Source organism: Nelumbo lutea, chromosome 5 (genome assembly GCF_056320005.1).
Source record: "Nelumbo lutea isolate HS-2025 chromosome 5, American lotus-T2T, whole genome shotgun sequence".
NCBI classification, from domain to species: Eukaryota; Viridiplantae; Streptophyta; class Magnoliopsida; order Proteales; family Nelumbonaceae; genus Nelumbo; species Nelumbo lutea.
In genome coordinates, this window is record NC_142688.1 from 27,549,462 (window position 1) to 27,572,259 (window position 22,798).

General features: G+C 39.4%; 1 protein-coding gene across 1 annotated transcript; it reads right to left on the minus strand.

The window, feature by feature from the left end:
- Positions 1-1,005: 1,005 nt before the first annotated feature.
- LOC148851246 (putative methyltransferase PMT24) lies at positions 1,006-5,197 on the minus strand. The gene is made up of 8 exons (XM_088947045.1): positions 3,396-5,197; positions 3,171-3,320; positions 2,780-3,050; positions 2,568-2,678; positions 2,285-2,459; positions 1,880-2,152; positions 1,546-1,740; positions 1,006-1,424 (listed from the first exon to the last, which is right to left on the minus strand). Exons 1-8 carry the CDS (start codon positions 4,878-4,880, stop codon positions 1,208-1,210), a joined length of 2,877 nt encoding a protein of 958 aa, XP_088803171.1. The 5' UTR covers positions 4,881-5,197; the 3' UTR covers positions 1,006-1,207.
- Between the last annotated feature and the right edge of the window lie 17,601 nt (positions 5,198-22,798).

Sequence of the window (22,798 nt, forward strand, 5' to 3'; positions counted from 1 at the left end):
TTTCCAATACCTCTACTACTCTATGTTGAAACGCTGATGCCTTGCTCAAGTCCTTTCTTGGCCCAGCCTTAGATTCCTGTCTGGGCCTTTTTAAGGTTTTGAGGTTTCAAGCTTTTGTTTGTTTCTTTGGTCTATGCCATTGTGTGGTAATTGTTTTTGTAATTGGGCCTCGCTTTCATTTGGGGTGGCGTTTTGGGTGCTGCTCCTTGGTCTGGTGAGCTTTACTTACATTTCTCATCTTGTTCTTCTCTCTAATAAAACGAAGCTTTACCATTCTCAAAAGGAAAACAAAGGACAGCAGAATTTTGTTCTCCATATAACCTGCACTTGGAACTTCTTGTTTCACAACTCTCCTCTGTTTTTGTGCTTGATGTGGACCCACCGAATTTTCCACTCTTGTCTTTGGATAATGTAAACGTTCTAACCATTTTCCAATCCTTGCTTTAATTATCTTTATCTTCTATCTGCTGTCTGACCAACCAACTGAGCTATCTCAATGTCGTGTTTGAAGCAATTTCCTCAAAACAATCCTTGGTATCCCTTACAGTAATAGTAAGAGTTTTGAATGAAGTGATAAAGAAAAGTAGCGCAGACCGTAGAGAATCGTTTTTGCGTTTAAACGATATTTCATTTCATCTAAAGCCTCTGCACTTTTCACCTTCTTCCTTGCAAAATGTTTCTTTGGTTTTATTCATCTTAGTGGCCTGCCAGCATGCAGCACATGTTCACCAATCAGACTGCACTTTTTTTTTTGGGTCCTTCACTTTCGACTCTATCCTCAAATTAACACTCTGTTAGCAATTGACACAGTCATTCATCGATGTGTGCTTTAGCACTAGAATAGTGACTGTTGACAGTTCGTGCCTAATCTACGCCATGTAGAGGATGGATCAGAACCTTCACCTAAACACATTTGAAAGGTTTAACACTTAATATGAAGGCTTTGCAATTACAACTGAAGCATTTCTTTCACATTACTCTTGCACAGATTTGCAGGGAATCTGATAAATAAAAAAGCTGATATATTTACCTAATCGTATTCAATGAATTAACTTTGTTTTAGTGGAAATTAGCTTTAAAGGCTTATCATCCTAACAGAAGAGCAGCACAAATTTCACCAGTCTTTCGTTGGGAAATATTGGTGAAAAAAATAAAATAAAAAAACTCTACATATCAAAGCTTGGAACTCTAATCAATTTCTCTTAAATCAGAAAGAAGCTGCGTATGTTGCTGGTCGCCAATCGGATTTCTGTGCACTAAGGATTCCTTCTTTGTTTTTGGAAAAGGTCAAGTGAATTTCCCAGTGCAGAGATTTCAAAATGTTTTCAATTTCACGCATAGTGGTGGAATCATCACGGATAATCAGTTTTCCTCCTGGTTTAACTATTCTATCGATCTCTGCTATTACAGGCGCAAGCTTGCACCTGTAAAGTTCAAATCATACAAATATAATCATCAGAGATGACATGAGAAGAAAAAAAAAAAAGAGAAGAGATCCCAACCCAAAAATTGAGTTGAAAGGCACAGTAAGTGGATGCATCCTACCTCTTCTTGAGCTTGGAGAATAAGTGGTCAGCATGCAACAGATCATAACTTCTGGGATAAGTGCTGAAAGATTCACACCAGTCATGATATATCCCAAAAAGACCACGCTCGTAGATGATGGGAAGTGTATCTGGGGAATCTATGTTCACCACATTCAGGACCCACACTTGTAGGTCCCTCAGTGCCGCTGCAAATCTATAAGCAAAAGAGAGAGAGAGAGAGAGAAAAAAAAAAAAAAAGCTTCTTTTTACTCAGTTTCAAGTGCAGTGATAGACTGAAAGTGTTATAGTGTGTTCATGAAAAACAAAGAAAAACAGAAGATTTTCTTAATTACCCGCCATAAACAGCTCTCATGTCCATCACATTTCTGACGTTCGACCAACTGATGCCCAGTCCGGTGAGATAGGACTTAGTCACCACTCTTTTCCAATGCTCATAATCTGCAGAAAAATCATCGGGGGCTGGCTTTCCATAGACTCCTATCTGAGATCTGTTTAGCCAATAGGGAGGGGTCTCCAATCTTTTCGGCCACTCCTCAGGCCATTGAGACCCCCTCTCAGTCCCGTCAACCGGAACTCTGTGCATGCACGATTGCAGAGGTACATACCTAGAGAACAGATAGATGCATTTATTGTTGGTTGTCCAACAAGATGAGATGAACTAATTAATGCATAACAATCGAATTTTCTGCAACAAAAGAAAACAAGAAGAGTTTGGTGTGTATTTTGAGAAGACCTACCAAGCTGCATTTGGATCATCTTCATCCTTACACATGGGAGGACTGTTTTGCTTTCTGTTGTTGTAGCATTCATTGGAAGTGGGTTTTCGGTAAATGGCCGCACCAATAGAATTCAATTTATCATTCTTGATGGTGAAAAGATCCCAACACATGGATACTGTAAGTGCTGACATTGCTGCCATGCGTGCATGCATAACAGAAGTACACGAAAGTGAAACTCCGACTCACATAAACAAAAGCTCTATTTTGAATGGAAATTAAGATCAGAATCTCATGATCCTACCCTTCCAAATCTCCACATCTTCCGGCAGTTTCTGGTACACAGGAGTAGCTGACCAGACAAAGTAACCCCCAGGACGCAGAACACGGTTCAGTTCCAAAAGAAGAGCACCACCTACAGGAAGCTCCAAATTCTTGATAACCATGAACAAGGTAAGCATTGTAATTAGCAACAGAGGAGCATCAAAGGGGGTGGAATGCAGAAATGAATTAGACCTTCTACGTGCCATGGGACTCTGCAACGTGCGCAGTGAACAAGATCAAAGACCCTGCTTGGAAATGGCAGCCGCTGAGTTCCCATCACGGCAGATATTGCTGGTATTCCCCGTTCAAGAGCAAACTGAACTTGGGCCTCGTGTTCATCTTTTGGTGCAAACGACATGGTAAGAACATCTCTCTCGAATAGATAACCACCAAAGCTGGCAACCCCGCAGCCAACGTCTAGTATCACTCGTGTGCGCTTCCCCCATGCGATGTTGGGCACAGACTGCCGGCAAATTACAAAGATGGGGTTTTAGTCTGAAACTCAGAACTCAGAGAGAGAGAGAGAGAGAGAGAGAGAGAGAGCATAAAAAATGAAAAGTCCGAAATAATATGAACTAACTACCTGTTGGATGAAATCAATGTAGTGCAGTGCGCCGTGGATGAATTGGGTGCCACCGCCCGGAAAAGTAAGAAACTCTCCGGTCACCTTCACCCAATTTTGATGCCCCTTCACCTCTGCCAGTTTTGTATGCGGAACGTTATGATACCATATCTGGACACTCACGCAAGTTGGTCACAATGAAGAGTTCAAATCTGACAATCGAACGGTTGAGATCCTTTGACATACCTTATCTCTGCTTTTAGGCCACTCGATGGATCTCCTGTATCCCTCAGGAAGTGGGACCAGGCAAGAGGGACTCTCATCGGGACAATGCCTCTCTCGATGCTCGTAGTGTTTGGTAGTACGAAGTTGCCTGAGCGCCTTCTCGTTGTCCAAACAAGGTATGTAGTCTGGACCTGCCGTAACGTTACAGAGTTCCCATGTGTATCCATATATGCTCCCGTCCATGCTGTTGGACTCTCCCTTCCTTCTCTCCTTCTCGTTCTCCGACTGATCCGCCTGAGTAGACCAGGTTTTTTTTGATTCTTTGGACTCCTTTGGGATCTCCGAGTGAGCCCCAACCGGAAACGTCTCCCCTTTCACCTCCGTCGTCGTCTCATTCTGAGTTTTCTGGTTGGAACCGCTGCCTTTCTCCTCGCTCTGTTGCCGAGTTTCTTTATTCTGAGATGCCATGCTTTCGCTTTGTTGTGATTCTTCATTCTCGTCTAGTTTATTCTCTTCTTCTCTAATTTCTTGGGATTGTTGATTGTCGGTTGTTTGGGTTTGCTGTTCGGGTTCCTGCTGCTCTTGTTGTTGGGTTTCATCGTTAATGGCCTCTTGAATTGCAGCTTGTGGAATACTGTTAACTTCTGAGGTTTTGCTCTCTACAATCTCTTGTTGGGCTTGTTGATGATCCCCCTCGAATGTCTGCTGCTGTGACTGCTCTGTGTTTTCGTGGCTTTCGATCTCTAACTCCTGTTGACTTGTCTCTTTTTTGGCTTCTTCTGTCATTTGTTGAGTTTGATCTTGGTTTTTGTTACCTTCTGTCTCTTCTCTTGGTTGTCGGGTTTCTTCGGTTTCTGTGCTAGCTTGATTGGAGATTTCTCGGTCCCCTGTAGTTTCTTGGAGTTGTTGCTGGTTCTCTTGATTTTGATTGCTTTCCTTTGTGGCCTGATCAATTTCCTCTTTACCTTGCTCTTCGGCACCAGCAGATTCCTCTGTTCTTTGTTGAGTCTCGTCCTCCTGATCTTTTTCTTCGTTGGCAGTAGTTGTAGCAACCTCGTCGTTCTTATTGACCACAATGTTTTCTTGTTCAGTTTCTCCTTCCGCGTGGCTCTCTACAACAGGGTCTGAACGGTTCTCTGGCAATAATAGCGACAAAGACTGGCTATCGTCCTGAGAGACGGCATCGATATTAGTTGTCTCAACCGTCTGCTTGGGCTCGTCGGCAGCCTTGCTGACATCGTCGCCCTTGAGTGCGTTGTCAGGGAGGTCACGCTGAGCGTCTCCGAAGGCTGGAGCGTCCTTACGTTGGTCGATTTTGGCCAAGTGAGAATCGGCGGAAGAAATGTCGTTAGAAGTTCGTGTGCTTTGCCGGGGAATAAGGGTTGAGGATGTTAGCATCCACAGACCAATCACACAGGAAGCGACGAAGATGACTACGGTGATTGTCGATACGTAAGATGTCAACGATGACGACCGCTTACTGGAGCGTGCCTTCCCTAAAGCCATTTTCGACTCAAAGAAGCAGCAGAAGGAAAAAAAAGAAACTGATGAAAAAAACTATAACAAACAACCAACGATTGTTTTTGCTGTCGTACTTGGTGTATGTAAATCGGAGAGAATTCGTCCAGGCTGCATTTCCGAGATCCCAGTAAATCGGAGAATTTTGTGGACAATTTCTTCATCCTGACAGGATGGAAAAGTAGTTTACCAAAAAAAAAAAGAAAAAGACAAGATGAATAATAACTAGACCGAGTCTGTTTTTTAATCACTACAAACTGTAAGAACCACGAACCTGTCTACCCTCCCAGAAGACTCTTGGTCTGTTTCTTGCAACTTGTAGATGTGTAGGGAGTTTTTGAGGAGACATCTACGCGGAGAAAGTGGAAGGCAGGCTGGGCTGGGTAATTTCGTTGTCTTTGGCCCATTCAATTTCCGAGTGGGGCAGTCACGAAGGCCCAATGGGCAGTCATAACGTGAATATTTCTGTCTGTCTGGACTCTGGACTCTGGAGTAATCAAAACTGTCTGAGACTCTGAACCAATTGCAGCATTGAAAACCATGAGGACAAGATACATCATGGAGAGCAATAATAACTCATGAATTAATTCAATCACCAATCCGTCCAGCTTACAAGAGGTCATCTACAGAGATTGGCCAGCCAGATGTACAGTGCCTGAATGGTGAAATGGCTTAGGAATTAGGATTATTCGACTTAAAAAAAAAAATTAACAAATTATTCTCTCCAGATTGTCAGTCAGGTTGTGGCGTTAACTCCAACCTTTATAATCACCAAAATCTTCTTTAAATGAACAGAGCACACACATTTTTCTATGATTCCTGTTTGACATATTGTTCGATTTTGTTCAGGTTCCTGTTATCGATAATTGGTATAAAATGCCAGTGACCTGACTCAAGTTGTCATACAGCTTCGAAGAAAGCAGTGTTTGGATAGTTCAACCCAGTGTCAGCATATCCCAGATTAAGTAAGGTTGCAACAAGCAAATCCAATGGCAGGCCTAGTTTGGGCTGGGCTTGGGCAAATTGGGTTGTGTAATTGTAATAAGAACTCAAGGGTTTGAATTTAGGTATTGGGACAGGATTTGTTAGTAGACCTGTTCATGTGCCGGGTAGCCCGATGGCCCAGCCCGCACCCTGGTTGGGCTTGGTCATGTAATTAGGCCCACGGGCCCAACACAGTAAGCCCGGCTATATTTCAGGCCGGGTTTGGGATTTGTCAAAAAAGCCTGGCCTGGCCTGACTCAGCATTATATATTTTATAAATATATAACATGTATTTTATATATTATATAAAATATATAAATAATATAATATTTATTAAAATATATATTTATAATTTAATATATATATATATATTCTTTTCTTTATAATTTCTCTTCTCTCTCTCTCTCTCTCTCTCTCTCTCTCTCTATTCGGCCGCTTCAACAGTAGTAACAGTATGGGCTAAATTTCAAGCTCGGGCTCAGGCCCGGGCTTTGGGCTTTTTATGAGGGCCAGGCTCGGGCCCAAGTTGTAGGCCCGATGGTCGGGCCGGGCTCGGGCCCAAGTTGTAGGTCTGATGGTTGGGCCGGGCTTGGGCTCGGGCCTTAGAAAAATCTGTTAATACAGAGTGAAAGCCCGGCCCGGCCCGGCCCATGAACAGATCTATTTGTTAGAGAATAAAGACTTATTTAGGGATTTTAAAAGAACGGTCATTTAGGATAATATTGTACGAATGGGCCTGTGTTGTCCACGCTTCAACTCTGATGGACTTTTGTCAGGGTCTGTATTTCCTATCCACAACAACTCTACCCACAATTGTCCACATAAGGCCACAATCACACATGGGGAACATCTCATCGTCTTATATGTTATTATGCATGGGGAGATGTTCCCAATGCATGGAAGTAGTGCTTTGTGGATAGGCATGTATGGTGTTCTTGTGGGTAGAATATCCGGAGTCCTTTTGTCAAAGGGGTCATATTAAAGAGCCTCACCTAACAACTTAAACTTTTGGGTTAAACGATTTCTTTCATATACTTGAACTCAAAATGGAAATTAATTGGACATGTTAACTCAAGAAATGGCTTCGATTTTCAGACCATCTGTCCGGTTGTGGACCCTGGGCTTTGAACCTGAAAACACGACATATTAGGCTGTGTTTGGGTTGATAGAAAAGGTAGGAAAATTCCCTACATTTCCCTTCCTTTCTTACCTTTTCCTCCAAACTAAACACCGCTTTAATGATGAGCACCATTTAGTGGTTGCTGACTACTGATAGTTTCACCTTAAAATGTGAAAATCAAGCGGATCACACCATTCATTTCATTCTAATTGTTTTAATCATCTGGGCCTTGTAAAAGAGGCAAAGTAACATCAACGAAACTACTGGGGGAGCCAAACCCTCAAAAAGCCTAGTGGAATATAAAGCGAAACCCAACTTGGGCTGCATGGAAGAACCTAGATGGGCTGAGACAGATGGGCCAGACTAGCCACCTGAGAATAATTGTTTATCGAAGAATGCTGAGCATCGAAGAAATCTTCCATGTGGCAACGCAGGAGAAAGTGGCCATAACGTAGTCAACTTGAGAGAGATATCCTAATTTCGATCTATGATCACTTTGTAGGCTACAGAGGGGTTTCAGTGAATAACAATTGTTAGTAAGCCGTAATTCTTTCATTCCATCCCCAGCCAGTCCCCCCCTTCCCCCCCTCTATATCGGACTCTTCCACCGTAAGTATCAAGATTCTGAATCAGGAAAGATTGATGCTTTTGTGGAATAAATTGTAGTAATGGATTTGAAATTATGACTCAACTTTACTCCATTGATCAATAGTTTTGGGGGCTAGACATGTTTTCTTTTTCTTTCTCTTTTCCTTTTATTCTTCTTCTTGTTCTTGTCTGAACACAAATAGAAGACTTTGAGCCACGAGTTTAAACAGGGGTGAAGAGGAAAAAGGGTTTTGATTTGAAATGGTTTCTTTTCCTTTTTTGTTTCTAACCTTTCACCACATGTGTTTGGGATGTTTTATGAGTTGATACAAGTTTGTAACCTGTAAGGCCACATGTAAATACGTATGAAAATTGACCGATTGACGTGGTTTGGTCTTTGGACTTGGCTTGAAGCCTTAGAAACTACACTAAGGAGAAAGGAATTGTAAGGGCTTGAATTTTAATGCCAATTAATAATCTAGTCCCTCTGTCTTAAACTCAAAACTAATGTTTAAGCTGCCATCCCATCCCAATCATAGTTCAAACCATGGAACTAAATGGAATGGCTGGTCTAATTTGGAGTGTATTTAGCAATTTGTCACATTTGGTTCAACTCTCATTTTTTTTTCTCATTCTTATCTAAGATGAAATCTTAAAATGGACAAATATGAATAAAAATGGACAGAACAAGAAAATATTGCTAGGAATCAAATGTTTTTTTCCTAAAAAATGAATTCTTTTTAGACTGACAAGTGTGCTATGTTGCTCATTTTCATTCTTCAAAAAGCTCTCTATCCACGGCCATAAACTGTCAGCCTAATTCCTCAAAACTGTTGGCATAGATATTTACTGGTGGATAGCGGGTAGTCAATGTAAGTTTTCACAGCAATCTGCCAATAAACTTGTGTGGCAATGGTTTTGTAGACCTAAGCCATATTGGCATAAAGTTTCTTTAAAGAATGAAAATGGATAAGATGGGGCATGACATTTTTTCATGCTGCAGGCTATATATCTCAAATTTTATGTTATGGGCTGATTTTTCATTCTGAAAATATTAAGGCTTTGGCAAGAATTTTGTAACCAAATACTCTAATGTTATTCATTCTTATCTATTTTTGCCCAAAATGAAAAAGAATTAAAAGAATGAGACCATCAACAATGAACCAAACATGGCCTACATGCTTGAATTTTAAGACCAATTGATTATGGGGTTTGGTAGCGTAGTTCATATGAAAATATTGTGCTTGATCTATTGCTATGAAAAATGAAAGCAGCATTCATTTGAGACATAGCTCAATTTGATCATCATTAGAACATAGATTGAATTGGACCTATAGATAATCTATGTCATAATAGATACAATTATTTATTTAAAGTCGTTAAATAAATATTTAAAATACTTTATAGATAAAATTATTTATCCACATCACTCTGATGTAGTTTCAACCACTCCACATATGGTAAAACTCAATAGATTAAAACACTTCATGTTTTATTGGGCCACAGTACCGAACAACCCTTTAGCATATGAAGTGGGCAGGCCTGACTTAACCCTAGCAATTGTTAGCAGAAGGTGATAAGAGTTTATTGATGAATGTGAGTTTAAGGAGACGGACCATAATGGCTTTTGTTGGTGTTTGTATGTGTTAAAACCTAAAGATGGGCTACTTGCCTACCTCCTCATGGGATCTCACGTTTTTTTAATAGAAAAACTGAAAAAGCACTTAATATTAACTAACAGACAAAGAAATGCAACCAGATATTAGTTCCATGCAGATGCCCAAATATTAGTTCCATTATGTAGTATGCTCTTAATTTAATTTACATACCAAAATGACAAACAAGGTTAATGAACCACACTTGCTGTTCTAGCAAATGGGGAGCAAATCGTCAGTCAAATATAATCTTCTTCCTGACAGTTTTCTTCTTTCAAACTTTATGAGATGATTTATGTAGAGCAGATGTAGTTGTTCGGTAAACGTCTGGGCTTCACCCATTTCAGATATCTGTTTCCATCGGGAGGGCTTACATCACCCACGGGGGTTGTAGTTCATTCCAGAGGTTAATGGATTCATTATTACAAAGAGAATATCGTATTGCGTTGCCTGATTGTATGTATGGAAAACGTACGTGGCATTCATAAGAGTACCTGCAGCCATGATTATAGCGCTCTCTCTCTCTCTCTCTCTGACGATCTGCATGTCACATAGCTAGCTAGCATCTTGTCAATTCAGACACAATGTACCAACAGAAACAACTGGAAAATTGACTATTTAATCGTAACTGTATGTTGAAAGTTCAAACCTTAGAATCCGGAACAATCTCTACGATTTTTCACTCGCTCTTAAGTCTTCTGTCGTCCCATCCAAAGTAATGGATGACCCAGAAACTGTAGACGAACAACTCTGAAAAGTTGCGAATACTGTTAGCCGATCGCTCAGGTCAAGTGATGAATTGGAAAGTTACTGTCTAATCATCGCAGCTTTTGGGTTGTGACCCATCTTAATGGCTCTACTCTGCTTGAATGCCGCAGGTTGATTTGATTGACTGCAAGCTTTAATTTGCACTTTCTCACACAGTAGTTGAAAACTTGCAATCATAGAAGGGGAATTTGACGATCGACCAACAACAACAAGGTGCATTTTGTTGACGAGAGCGATGCTCTCACTCTAACAAATCCCAGTAGCATGATTCGAGTAGTACTGCCAACAGTTCAGAATATAAGCTGGCTGTAGATGATATATATATATATATATATATACATATCATCGGACAGACTAATTAACAGTAAAGTGGCCCGGCCTGGTCAGCGTAGCCCAGGCTCTGTTAAAATTTGAAGTTTATCTTATATACAGATGAGGAATAATAAAGACCGAATCTTGAAAATAGAATAAGATGAAAAGTTGGTTCGAGAGATGACAGAGAGCTTCGTTTACCTGAACCGATCTTAACTTTGAAAGAACGAAGCGAAGTCTCCATGTGGTTCATGTTCCTGAGAAAAGTAGGTAATCGATTGTGCGGAGAACAAACCATAAATATTCTGAGACTGAATAGATGTAATTGATCGTTACCGAACATTTTGACAGGGAAAGGTGGAAGTATATATAAACACTGGCCCTACCGACTCGATCCACTTAAGGAAAAGTTAAATGCATGTCTCCTCTCCTGTACTCCACTCCAAATGAAACGCGAATCCAGATAGATGTTTTCAAATTAAATGATCTAGCTAATATGGTAAAAGGAGTACTTGCTTTTGAATATTAATATGGCTCTAATTATATATCACCTAAACACACTCCCATGTATGTTAATTTACATGTCTCATCACTGCTCTAAAAGTTGGATGCAACATCGAACTAACACGGCTGGTGGCCGTAGTCTGAACGGTCTGAGCAACGATATTGTTCATTTTCTAACATGCATCTTCAAATTTCAATTACATGCAGACCCAGTAATGCCCCATATCCATTTTATGGGCTGGATTCGGGTCGGCCCAACCCATACTTCACCCTTATCTCGGAATGGGATTTATCTTCAATGTGTTCCTCAATTTACAACAACAAAATATACCAAGTAAGGCCCCCCAATCCCAAAAACCAATAAGGGTTGGTTTGAAAATTAGGTTAAGGTTAGGGTTAGAGTTGGAAAGGCCAACCCAATATAAGTCAGATGGGGATAGGGTTTGATGCCTTGCGAATCTAATGCATTACACTTGCTTTTATGCATATATATGTACGTGTGTATGTAGATGTGAGAGGGGGAAGAGAATATGATACTGGGAATTTGGATTAGCCGATGAATGTGATGAGGGCTGTAGAATCATTGATTGAGATTACAAGCCCATAATAAATTCATGGGCTCATCCACTGTAAAAAGATGCAGGTCCCATATATTTTATTATTGAGGTAGAACCTCATCATTGGTTCTATAACCCGCTAAACAGCCTTTGGGTGCTGGCTGGGGAAGGTTTCAATCCGACCAATTAATGGTCCAGGCATAGAAACCCCGGATTGAATGAAGTTCAGAATCTAGATTGTGTTAGGGTTAGAGATGAGGTTTTAACACAATGGGTTGGACTAGAAGTGACCTCAACCCAAACCAACCCGACTCTGCCCCCAGTTGCACCCCTATTAATTCTAATTAAACTGATCAAACAATTATATGCAAAGTAATTTCCTGGTATGGTAATTACTAGGTTAGGGATTATGAAACCCAATGTCTTATAATTTCTTTTTATCTAAATTAAAGACCCAACCAGAAGGCATATTACCTGGTGTGTTTTGAGTTTAATACAAGCGGGGACTGTGTTCATGTTTAATTGTTTACTGGGTGACGGTCGCAGCTGATGCATGCTCTCTTTTACCAACCGAACAAAGCAATCAATAGACATTGACCTTCTTATTTCTTTTACCAAACTAAGTCACTGGTTTAACGTTTTGAACTGGATATTGAACTGGTCTGCTGTCTAATAAGCTAAGTCACTGGTTTAACGTTTTTATCTGGCTGGTAAACCCACTACAACGATCAAAAGTAGTCAAGACCATAAAAAGAATATCAGACCCATTCAGCTTGACAGCTTTCTTGGTCACCGGAAAGTCCAAGTCAACGATGGTTTGAAAAACATTACCTAGTTACTATATTAAAGCAGTTGATGAGAATGTGTGTGTGAGAGAGAGAGAGAGCCAAGTGAAGAACTAAGACTGTATTTGGTCTGAAGGAACAGGTAGATTGGGAAAGGAAGGGAAGGATAGGAAACTAACCATACACAAGGTTTGTATAGATTTCCCTTGCTTTCCCTACTTTTTGCTTGAGACCAAACACAACCTAAAGGGTTGATTAACAGCCTTATGAAAAGAGTGAAGGGACTATTTCTTAAATAGGAACAATTTGGCATTGATGAGGTCTGTTTGTGGGATGGATGTTGTCATGTATATAGGAGCTACAAGTTGGATGGTTTTAGGATGCTCCAGCCGAGAGACCACCACCTTTACATGCATCCAATCTCACATGATACAACTGTGTCCTTTTGTACTCTTACTACTTTTTTATTTTCTTAAACCCAAAAAACAATCAGGATACAAGAAAATCCAACGTACTCTAATAATAAAACTAGTGCTCCTATTCTACCATATCTATATGGTACCTACCATGTTCATGATTCGAGAAAAGAAATGAGATTGCATATGACAGATTCTGTACCCAGCTGGTATTACTATTATCCATGGTTACCATCAAATTAAGCCATCTTGGATGAAAAACAACAGCCAATCAGAACTTTATATTTCCATTCACCATGGTTAAAACTTGAAGGTAAGCAAATTTGTTCTTATAATTAATTATGGTCATAAATGCAACCAGAAAAAGAAAAAAGCTGTTGATGAAGAAGCTTACCATAACATAGGCCGGCAGGACTGTCCTACAAATCTAGAGGGTTGACAGTCATGCTTTCCACAGCATCTCTCCTTTTTTTTTTCTGCTAAATATTCTTAATTTGAACGCCAAAGCATTATATTGTAGCTAGAGATATGGCATGAAACAATATTCAAATTTCTGACAATTTTTTGAAGCATGAGTACTTGGAGGTAAGTAAGGGCGTTGTTTTGGGTTGGATCCTGTTAAAATCAAAATTAATTTGGACGGATTGGATGGACCAATAAAATATATTGAATTTAGACCATTAGCCCAGGCTTTATGGTCTAAAGTGTTTATTGGATTAGATCGGACCTGGTCCATCCATAATAGATTTATATTGGATTGAATCAGATTGAATCAATATCTGATCTATTGATAAAAGATAAGCATACAGGTGTTAATGGATCAGGTTTAGGTTATACTCAATCTAAATTAAAACAAATTTGAATAGATTGGATGATCCAAACATTAAATTGGACCAATCCATATGATCCAAAATATTTGACCAAATCCGGTCCAACCTTACTTGGAGGAAACCCAAACAAAGTATGTCTACGTCCCAAATTAACCTTTAATTTCCAGGCTTGGTGGACTGACCAGTTCCTCTGGGCCGGTGTTTTTAAAACATAATTGAATATTGGACCGTTAGAAAAAGGTAGGGACGATGGAGCTATTTTACCTAGCTAATTATTTTTAGGGAAAAAAAACTTTCAATCACCAAATTGATTTTGGTAGTTTAGTAATGATTCGCATCATCAAAAATGGAACATGAGACACATTTGAGTGATTGTCACTTTGCTCATCACATGGACCAGATACGAATTCTTCTAGTTGGATAATTTAAACAAACAGATTCTGGGTTTGTTCATGCACTGACTCTAATAAGCCAAGCCCAAGGGCATGTTTGGTTGTTTAAAGGTGGGGAACAGTGGGGGCCTGCCCCTTTAGGCTCTGTTATCTTGTGAGTGTAAGCTCTAGTCTCCCTTTTCATTTTTTATGCATGATTTAGGTTTCAGAATAGAGGTTTGGAATTGGAACGAGTCATTTTGATTCTAACTGTTTGATTGGATGGAATCGGAATTCTATTTTTATTTTTGCTGAAATGACATTCCCCCCATTGGAAGAAATGATCATTTCCTATCTCTTCCTTGGAAATGGATCATTCCAATTCTGATTGAAACCAAACTGACCCTTACAACTTAAGCGCGCCATATATAGAGAGATATAATTCTATGATGGATGTGAGTTTTGGGACTCAAGGAAAAAGACTATAGCTAGATGAAGCTCTATAGGATTGTGGGTTTCCATTATCTGCAATTCCTAGTTCCCTACAACCTTTGTGTAGGGTCGTCCAAGGTCATGTAGATAGATGTTAGGCACGTGGCTGCAACGTTTATAAGACAGAGTGACAGGTAACCAAACACACCCCTTCTCTATAAGGAATCCTATTTAAATTAATTAGGCCTATTAACTTTGACCCTTGTACAAGCTGCACACGTGCAAATGATCCACACAGTCTATCCCATGGGCCCTACCTAGGATCTTCGTTGATCTAAAGATTCCAAACCAATGACTTCAACCACCAACATCGTATCATCATATCACCTAGATATATCTCCTTAGGCTCTGCTTGGTAGGGTGGGTCTTACTGTTTATTAGCATCTTAAAATGTGGGCCCCATCTGAAAATCAAGAAGATTTACTGCTACCAAAAATGAAAATCTAACTAGTTGAACATAAGCACAAGAAAATCTGTACGGGGAGATACACAAGAGTACTTAAACAAAAATATTAATATAGAAAGTGGTGATTAGAGTTATTTTGATCAAACAGATTTAGGGCAGAGGGGTTGAGTCACATGGGGTCCGGTCATTGGTAGCTAGATTTTGCATATTGCCTATATGATTAACGAAACCTTGTTATAAACAAAAAAGAAAAAAAAAAAAAAAGGTTCTGCTTCCATATATGAGGAGCATTGAGACTAGGGAAAGTACTTAAAAGAAGCTTTTTAAAAATGGCCTACCTGTCGGTTGATCCAACGGCACTCGCCTCTGTACTGGATCATATGGGCCTCTAAGACGTGAATTTGGAGTGATCCTTGTATAGCAAGTCATGGGTTTGTGTTATAGCTACTGAACAGGAAGGACTACACCTTTCGATGCATATATGACATATCAAATCAATTTATGGGTCATATGCATCTTAGCAACATAAGTACATACAACCCATGTGCATGAAATGTTTTATATATCTCATATATACTTATGTAGAGCTAATAAAATGAAAAGCCATTAGCCTTGACCGGTCCATGTGAACCCGATCGACCCAAACTGAAAGAAAACAAAAAAAAAATGCGGTTCAGTGATCAAGTTGTGAAACTCACGTTTGCCTTGATATGATGGAAGAGAAAGCATCAAATTGGAGCGAATATGTACTGTTGCTATATGATATTAAGTGATGCCTCCTCGCCTACAGCAAAAGGCGAGGCATTCGGCATTCCACATTTAAAAATATATATATTTGTAAGGAGTTGGTGAGAGCATGTGAAAAGCTATCTTTTATGTTGGTTATAGAAAGCTTGGCCTCTCTTTGTAGCTTTGTTTATTCCTCCTCTAATTAAGATAATGGTCTTCCTTTTAAGAGTAGTGAGTGGTAGTGTCTGTGTTTCTACATGGGCGTGTGATGGGATGATGGGAACAGTAGCCGTATATCCCTTTGCTCTTTAGCTTTCTCGAATCATTTGTTACAAACCAGAGATTGCTACTTTACGCTGCTTATAAGTTGACAGGTGGAAAATTACAGGTGCAGTTCGAGAAACAAGTTGAAAGTTTTTTTAAACTGGTTAAAGAAGAAATAATGGACGAGAGAGAATGGACCCACAAAACTTGGACTATTCAGAACGGGGCTCGGGCTCAAAAGTGTACGGAGGGTCTCTTTTTGCACAACCAAGAGAGAAGAGACGTAAGTATGGATTGTTGGATTTGGTGCAAACCTTTGTCAACTTTCTCTCTCGCTCGCGTGTGAATTGTGAAGTTGTGGTGGAGTCAAAATTAATTATTGGCTTTTATTTGGGGTTGGTACTAAATGTTTGTTATCTTTGAGGCCACGCAAAACCTACCACTCTCTCTCCACGAAAAGCTTTTCTAAAGCTAGACAGCTTGTCCAAATCCTAATTCTTAAAGACATTAAGAATTATTTCCATTAATTAATAAAATCAAATTATTATTATTATTAATATAATATATTAAAGACATTAAGAGAGAGAGAGAGAGAGAGACGATTTCCCATTTATGCAAAATTATAGGTGCCATGCAACAAAATATTTCAGGTCATAATTTGCAGACAAGACGAAATTCTATTTATTCTTTTCCAACACTATACTAATATATACAAAAATTATTAAGCAGAAGATGAAGCTGTACAATTTTACATTTTTTTATATAGTTGCAAGCTGATACGTATATGTACGTACACAACTTCCATATAAGCCGCGGAGCATGCTCTTGTCTACATCAAACCCCTCTCTCTCTCTCTCTCTGCATACAAGATAAAAAAGGGAAACAGGTTCTCGTCTTGCCATGTAGAGTGCCAACCGACTGAAATACTCTACCATTAGGGTTGTATTCTGTTGTTTTTGTTTTCCTTTTTGTGGGATGGGTTGGAGAAGAAAGAAGAAAGTCTAGCTATAACAAATCTATTTGCATATTTGATTTCTTAACTCTTAAGTCGTTTATTTTTTCATTAAAAACTTCTTAGTTTTGAAATCTTGATTCCTTAGTAATTGAGATGGTGATTTGGTGTTGATTCCTTAAACAATAGATGATGACTCAGTAATTGAGATTGTCACTTACAATGTGTTTGGTTTGAAGAAAAAAGTAGGGAAAAGTAAGGAAACCTTCACAAACTTTACATATGTTTCTCTATTTTTTTCCTTATTTTCTCTACCTTTTTCTTCAAACCAAACGTAACATTAGTGTTCCTTCAAAGATACAAGGTTCAAACCCCATCAAGCTATAGTCCCTCCGTGGTAATATAAATGGACCTCACATACACCCTTAGTCTCCTGTAATTAATTTGTATTATATCAAACCAGAATTAGAAATTATAAAAATCCATACCTTCTAAAAACTGGTTCTCATCTTGTCCATTGAGAATAACATTTTTTAAATGTACATGTTTTTCCACGGGACAAAAGTAATCATGGTCGGTTCTTGAAAAATATGAGAATATGATGACAAAGTGAAATTTTTGGGGAAGAAGAAGAACAATTGGGCACCAAAGAGCTGCACCATGTCCTTTAAAGAGGGATCAAGTCACTGTAGTTCTGGTGAAGTAGCATCAGAGGAAAAGGTTAGTGAGAGAGAGATCCTCCTTGCTTCTTAAAGTCACGTTCAACTTATTTATTTATATTTTACTTTATCTTTAATGGGATTTAGCATAAGTGGCCAGATGCCAAATTCATAGCTTGGCTTGGTTTTCTAGATTGTGACTCAGGTTGGACTAGACTGGTTCGGTTTTAGCTCAAGACGGATTGAACCGGATCTATGGCTCCTTATATATCTATGCTCTTAGAGTACAATCAGGGGCGGAATTACATCATGGGGGTTCTTCGTTCGTGCTGCCACCCAAAAAAAAAGATAAAATTCAAAAACCTCCTCTAAACCTTTTGACAATCATCAAAACTTCCCCTTTTGTTTAATTTTAAAAAATACTTCTCCTGAACTTTTGAGAAATTTGGCAAAAACCTCCCTTCCATCATTTTATTAGACAGAAAACGTTAGACTGATGCAGTAGTTTCTTCTAAATACTCATTCTGCCCTTTTATAAATTATTTTACATACAAAATTATTAAAATAACCCTATTTTTTACTTGACAAAAATCTCCTTTTAACAATCATCTTCAAATGTTTTTATCAAATTAAAACATGGTTATTCAGTAATTTTGTATGTAATATGATTTATAAAAGGGTAGAATGGGTATTTGAAAGAAACTGCTACATCAGTTTATCGTTTTCTGTTTAAGAAGGAAGGTTTTTGTCCAGTTTCTCAAAAGTTCAGGGGAGGTATTTATTAAAATGAAACTAGATGAGAGGTTTTTATAATTGTCAAAAACTTTAGGAGAGATTTTTATATTTTACCTAAAAAAATAATTTTAACTGTAGTTATAGGAAAACCAAGGGTGTAACCACCAAATAAGGTGGGTCCTTGCCCCCCCCCCCGCCCCAAACTTTTATAAAAATAACCCCTCTCTCTCTCCTCCAGAGAGTAATCATGGGCTGGGCTAGCCTTTGCACCTATGATAAGGGTTAAAGGCTATAGCTTGGGGCTGGGCTTATTCGGGTCCTACGTTTTTCAAATAACCCGTTTTTTGTAAATGGGTAAAGATGATGAAACTGGTTCATGATGGACTCGACTCGATTTCAAACTATCCAAATGAGCAGCCGGGTAAGCCTTATGGCCAACATGTGTGTCAATTTAGTCCATATGCATAAATATGTAAACGTGTATCCGTGTCTGTATATTGGTCATTGTATACAAGATGCATTAATTAGCAAGTTCAAAGTTTTATGTCAGGCTACACGGGATCAAGATTGTGTAAGAAATTTAAGCCCTATTTTTGTATATTTTAGATAATTTAAAAATAAACTTGAATGTTCCTACATTGTCTGCGGAACTCCACAATCTATAAAGTTTGCACATTTATGTAATTCTAGAAGAAAGAAATAAATAAGTTTCTAAAATTTCCAACTACTCAATATGTGCACCTTTTTAAACATACATATACTGATCTACATCTAATTATCTAAATAAAATATTTACATATATATTCTTGGAATTCCTTTCATTGTTCTACTAAATCTGTGCTTGTTTCTCCACAAATGGTGAAAATTTGTTTGGAGGGCCGAAAAGCCTATTGTAGGCCCATTTTTTTCAAGCATGTTGAAGCTTTTTTGTTTTTTTCCTTCCTCCATAGGCCCATTCCAAAGGCCGGTCATCTAATCTCTTCTTTAACAAGCCATTTTCCCGGGGCCAGACCCCTATTATTGGCCCACTAGGCCATTCTCATTTTGTCGGTTCCCTGTGGAGGGCAAGTTGCAGGAACACGTTCTATCTTGACTTCAATTCCCTTGCAATAAAACTAGGCCCGACGGACCTTTTTCTCATGTCCATCTGGTTGACTCCTAGGAATAGTAGTCTCCTTAATTCAAATTGGTTACTAACAAGCCGGATCAGAATTGGAACTGTTGAACATGATCTAATTCATTATTGACAATCCTGAGGGAGAGTATGATGAATAGGATGTTAATGTTCTACCTCATTCATCCCTTCTATCTCAAGATTTTAAGCACAAAGAAAAAGAAAGACTGGGATTAGGTCATGGAAGCCCATCTATAATCCATACATGTAGCAAGTGCTTGTTGATGTTGATGAGTCATGTATATAAATGGTCCATCACCCGTATCCTCCACATGGGTCAATGACGTGGGCAGTCCGGAATGTCCAGTTGGGTTGCTGATTCTTGGGGTCCGTATTAACTCTTAATATTCGGCCCCTATACTCTCCATCCTTATCTCTCATCTCATGGGTTTGTACTTCATACCCTACTTGGCTACTTCTACTCTGTACCCAACTGTTTCCCCTATTAATTGTAGCAACTGAGAAGTCTCTCTCTGGACTCTGGTCTCTCTACTCTTTAATGTTTAATCTCCACTTAAAAATAAAATTTTCATTAAAATAAAACAAAGCGACGGAGCAGGAGATAAGGAAGGGGACCCCCTTTTTTTTTTTCTTTTGGCTGGGGTGGCTATTGAGCAGATGTGAAATTTGCCAAATGAGCAGAAACCGAGGTTAGTCACGTGGAATCCTCCAATTTGAACAAATCCGTGAGCCCATAGATGTGGTTGACCGCTGAAATATTCGGTCACTAATGGCTTGACTTGACCCATCAGGCCATCAGTGATCAGGATCAGAGCTGGGCTTTGTTGCCAAAAGCCCGCTTGTTCTTTACTAAGCGGTAAGCGCCAGCTTCTTCAAGTTCTACCTAATTATGGTGACCCACCCAAATACCCTTCCTAGGTTCCGTGTCAAATCTTGGTTAGTTGTCATCCATTCCACAAGCTTTTCTACGGAAGGAGCTTCTGAGGCCACGCCTTCTGCAAAACTCGGTTGGTACATTATGCCCTCAACCATTAAGGGAACAAGCTGAAGCAGCAACCCACCAGTTGAGTTGCCACTCACTCTGGATTCTGGAATTGGATGGGCTCTGACAATGCCCGGATCCATTTAAGGCCATGACTCATGGGCATCCGGATCCGAGATGAGTTTAAATTAACTGAATTTGAATGCGCAGAAGGTAGCGTAGTTGAGTTAGTAGAGTAATAATAGCATATTGCGGAAAAAAATTACATCTTTTTTGGCATATTAGACTCCACATGAGCGTTAACATCAACCAATTAATGACTGATAGTGACTTCCCTCCACTCCTCTCCCTTCTCTCTCTAATCCAAAGCGCACTCACTCTGTAACTCTTTAACCACAAATTAACACATAAAACATTGGCATGGCATCTCTATATATACATACAAAGACAACGCAAGAGTGTTAAGTGTGTATGTAACACAGCAAGAGCCCTGCTCTCTCTCTCTCCCCCTTATCTTCGCTCTCGTATCGTGTACTGCCTGTGACTAAGAATGAGTTAGTTAACATCGGGATTTGTGGATCGCTGCCCTAATCCCTCCTCCCTCATTCCTTCTTGAGTCCTCCCATCTCTCTCTCTCTCCTCTTTCTCTTTTCTTTCATAGCACACACTCTTCTCTCTCTTTTTCTTTCTGAGTGACAACGCGTCTGATCTTTCTTTTGCCTTTTTCTCTCTCTTACACTCTTCATCTATCACTTGCTACAGAGAGAGAGTCAACCAGAGGCAAGCACAGGGCTCGAGAATGACAGACAGGGAAACAATTATTGGGAGTCGCAAACTTCATTCATCCTCTCTCCTCTCTCTCTCTATATATATACTAAAATAGTTTACGTAGACTGGTACCGTGTATTTCTAATGCGTATTTTATTATTTTAATAATATATTCTGATTTCTGATGATTCACCGAATTGGCAGATACTAACAAATTAGAAGATCTTTTTCCCTCTGCAACCAAACAACGTCTCTTTTTCTCTTATTTTCTTGTTTTTTCCCTCATCCCTAGAAAAATATATATTTTCAAAATATTGAGAATAGAAAAAGCTCCTCCGGTCCGGTGAGTAATAAATCAGTGGGTAAATGGCAGAATGAATGAGTGATATGATACGTGGGACTTTTGGCCTGCCTAGGGCCCCTAATTCTAGTTTTTTAATAATGAGAAATATGATTGAATTTGAATGGTGGGTGTTTTCTTTTCCTTTCCTTTTTTGGGGATTGCCTTGCAAATTATTTAAGTGGTTATAACTTATAATGTTTTGGACTTTCAGGAATTCCATTTCCATCCTACAGGAATGAGCATTCCTCGCCACACGTGCTCTGCTTTCTATATTTATTACTAAAATCATCCCTGATTTTACTGACAATCATATAAACTTTCCCTATGTTTTTTACTGTAACAAATATCTTCCTAACCATTTCAAAAATGTGCGATTATCCACTTTCTATTATCTTTCCAATAGCATAGGAATTGAAATTACTAAATGATCCTCTAAATTTTCATTAATTAAACAGGAGAAAACGAATGGTGATCTTAGAGTTGGGATCACCTGCCAATAAAATTCATTCCAACAATCTAACAACATGATCTCTCATCGCACATCTCTTACATTGGAGGTGCCACTTTTATGTTAGGTTCCAATCTCATGGTGACATGTGCGGTGTTAGATCAAGTCGATGGAAGGTCGGAACATGTTTTATTAGTAGAAGATTCTAATTCATGTTCATGGTCGAAAATTGATAGATTCACCTTTCGAAGAGGAACCTATTAATAAAAGGGCATATTGATAGGTGGTAACAGAGGGCCTTATTCAAAGAAGAGCGGTGGAGGCATGGAAACGCTAAGGTAGTTTGAAAGAAAAAGTAGGGAAAGGAAGTAAAAGGTAGAAAAACCAATTCGAACAAGGTTGGTTAAGGTTTTTTTCCATCTTCCCCTTTCTTTCCCTACCATTTTTATTTAGAATCTAACACAGCTTAAGGTTGGCGTGAACTGATTTAATGCCGGAAATCAAGAAAATTCTTGTATTGATTGAGGGTTTTACAATGGAGAATGAATCGTGATGATGTGTGATCTGAAAGTTCCTAACTAGAAGAATGTCTGCACACTGTTCGTGTGGCGAGCTGGATCAAACTGTAAAACAGAAATCAGAGAGATCGGGGTGGATGACCCAATGAGGCTTGCCGTCCCCTATCTACGGAGGACCCGGTGAGGCGAGTTGGACACTGTGAGGCCTGTCGTCCTCCACTCCGTTGAGAATGGCCAACCCCCAGCTACGGAGACTACGAAGTACTGCCTTTTCCAGGCCGACACTTTATTGGGGAAGCCATGCAAAACTTTGTACCCTGGTCGAGGAGAAATATAGTAACTGCGCTTCTCGTCCTTAAGGACACAGGCTGAGTTGTTCTTAATAGCGTAGATCGAACTAAAAACATCAAGGTTAAGAGGTCCGTTATATTCATGGAAGAGGGAAATGATATCGACGATGGAACCGATGGAGTTCGGGTGAAGCTGGTCTATGGTAACGTTAAAAAACTGAAGGACATCTACAACGAAGGGATGAAGTGGGAAACGGAGTCCTGCTACGAGCTGTCCCTCGTAAACAATGATCTC

Bases quoted from the DNA above. Each gene is read 5' to 3' on its own strand.
- LOC148851246 (XM_088947045.1), bottom strand. From the start codon at position 4,880: ATGGCTTTAGGGAAGGCACGCTCCAGTAAGCGGTCGTCATCGTTGACA. The intron at 3,321-3,395 runs GTATGTCAAAGG...GTGAGTGTCCAG, and splicing joins GGCCTAAAAGCAGAGATAAG to ATATGGTATCATAACGTTCC. The intron at 2,460-2,567 runs GTAGGATCATGA...CACGCATGGCAG, and splicing joins AGATGTGGAGATTTGGAAGG to CAATGTCAGCACTTACAGTA.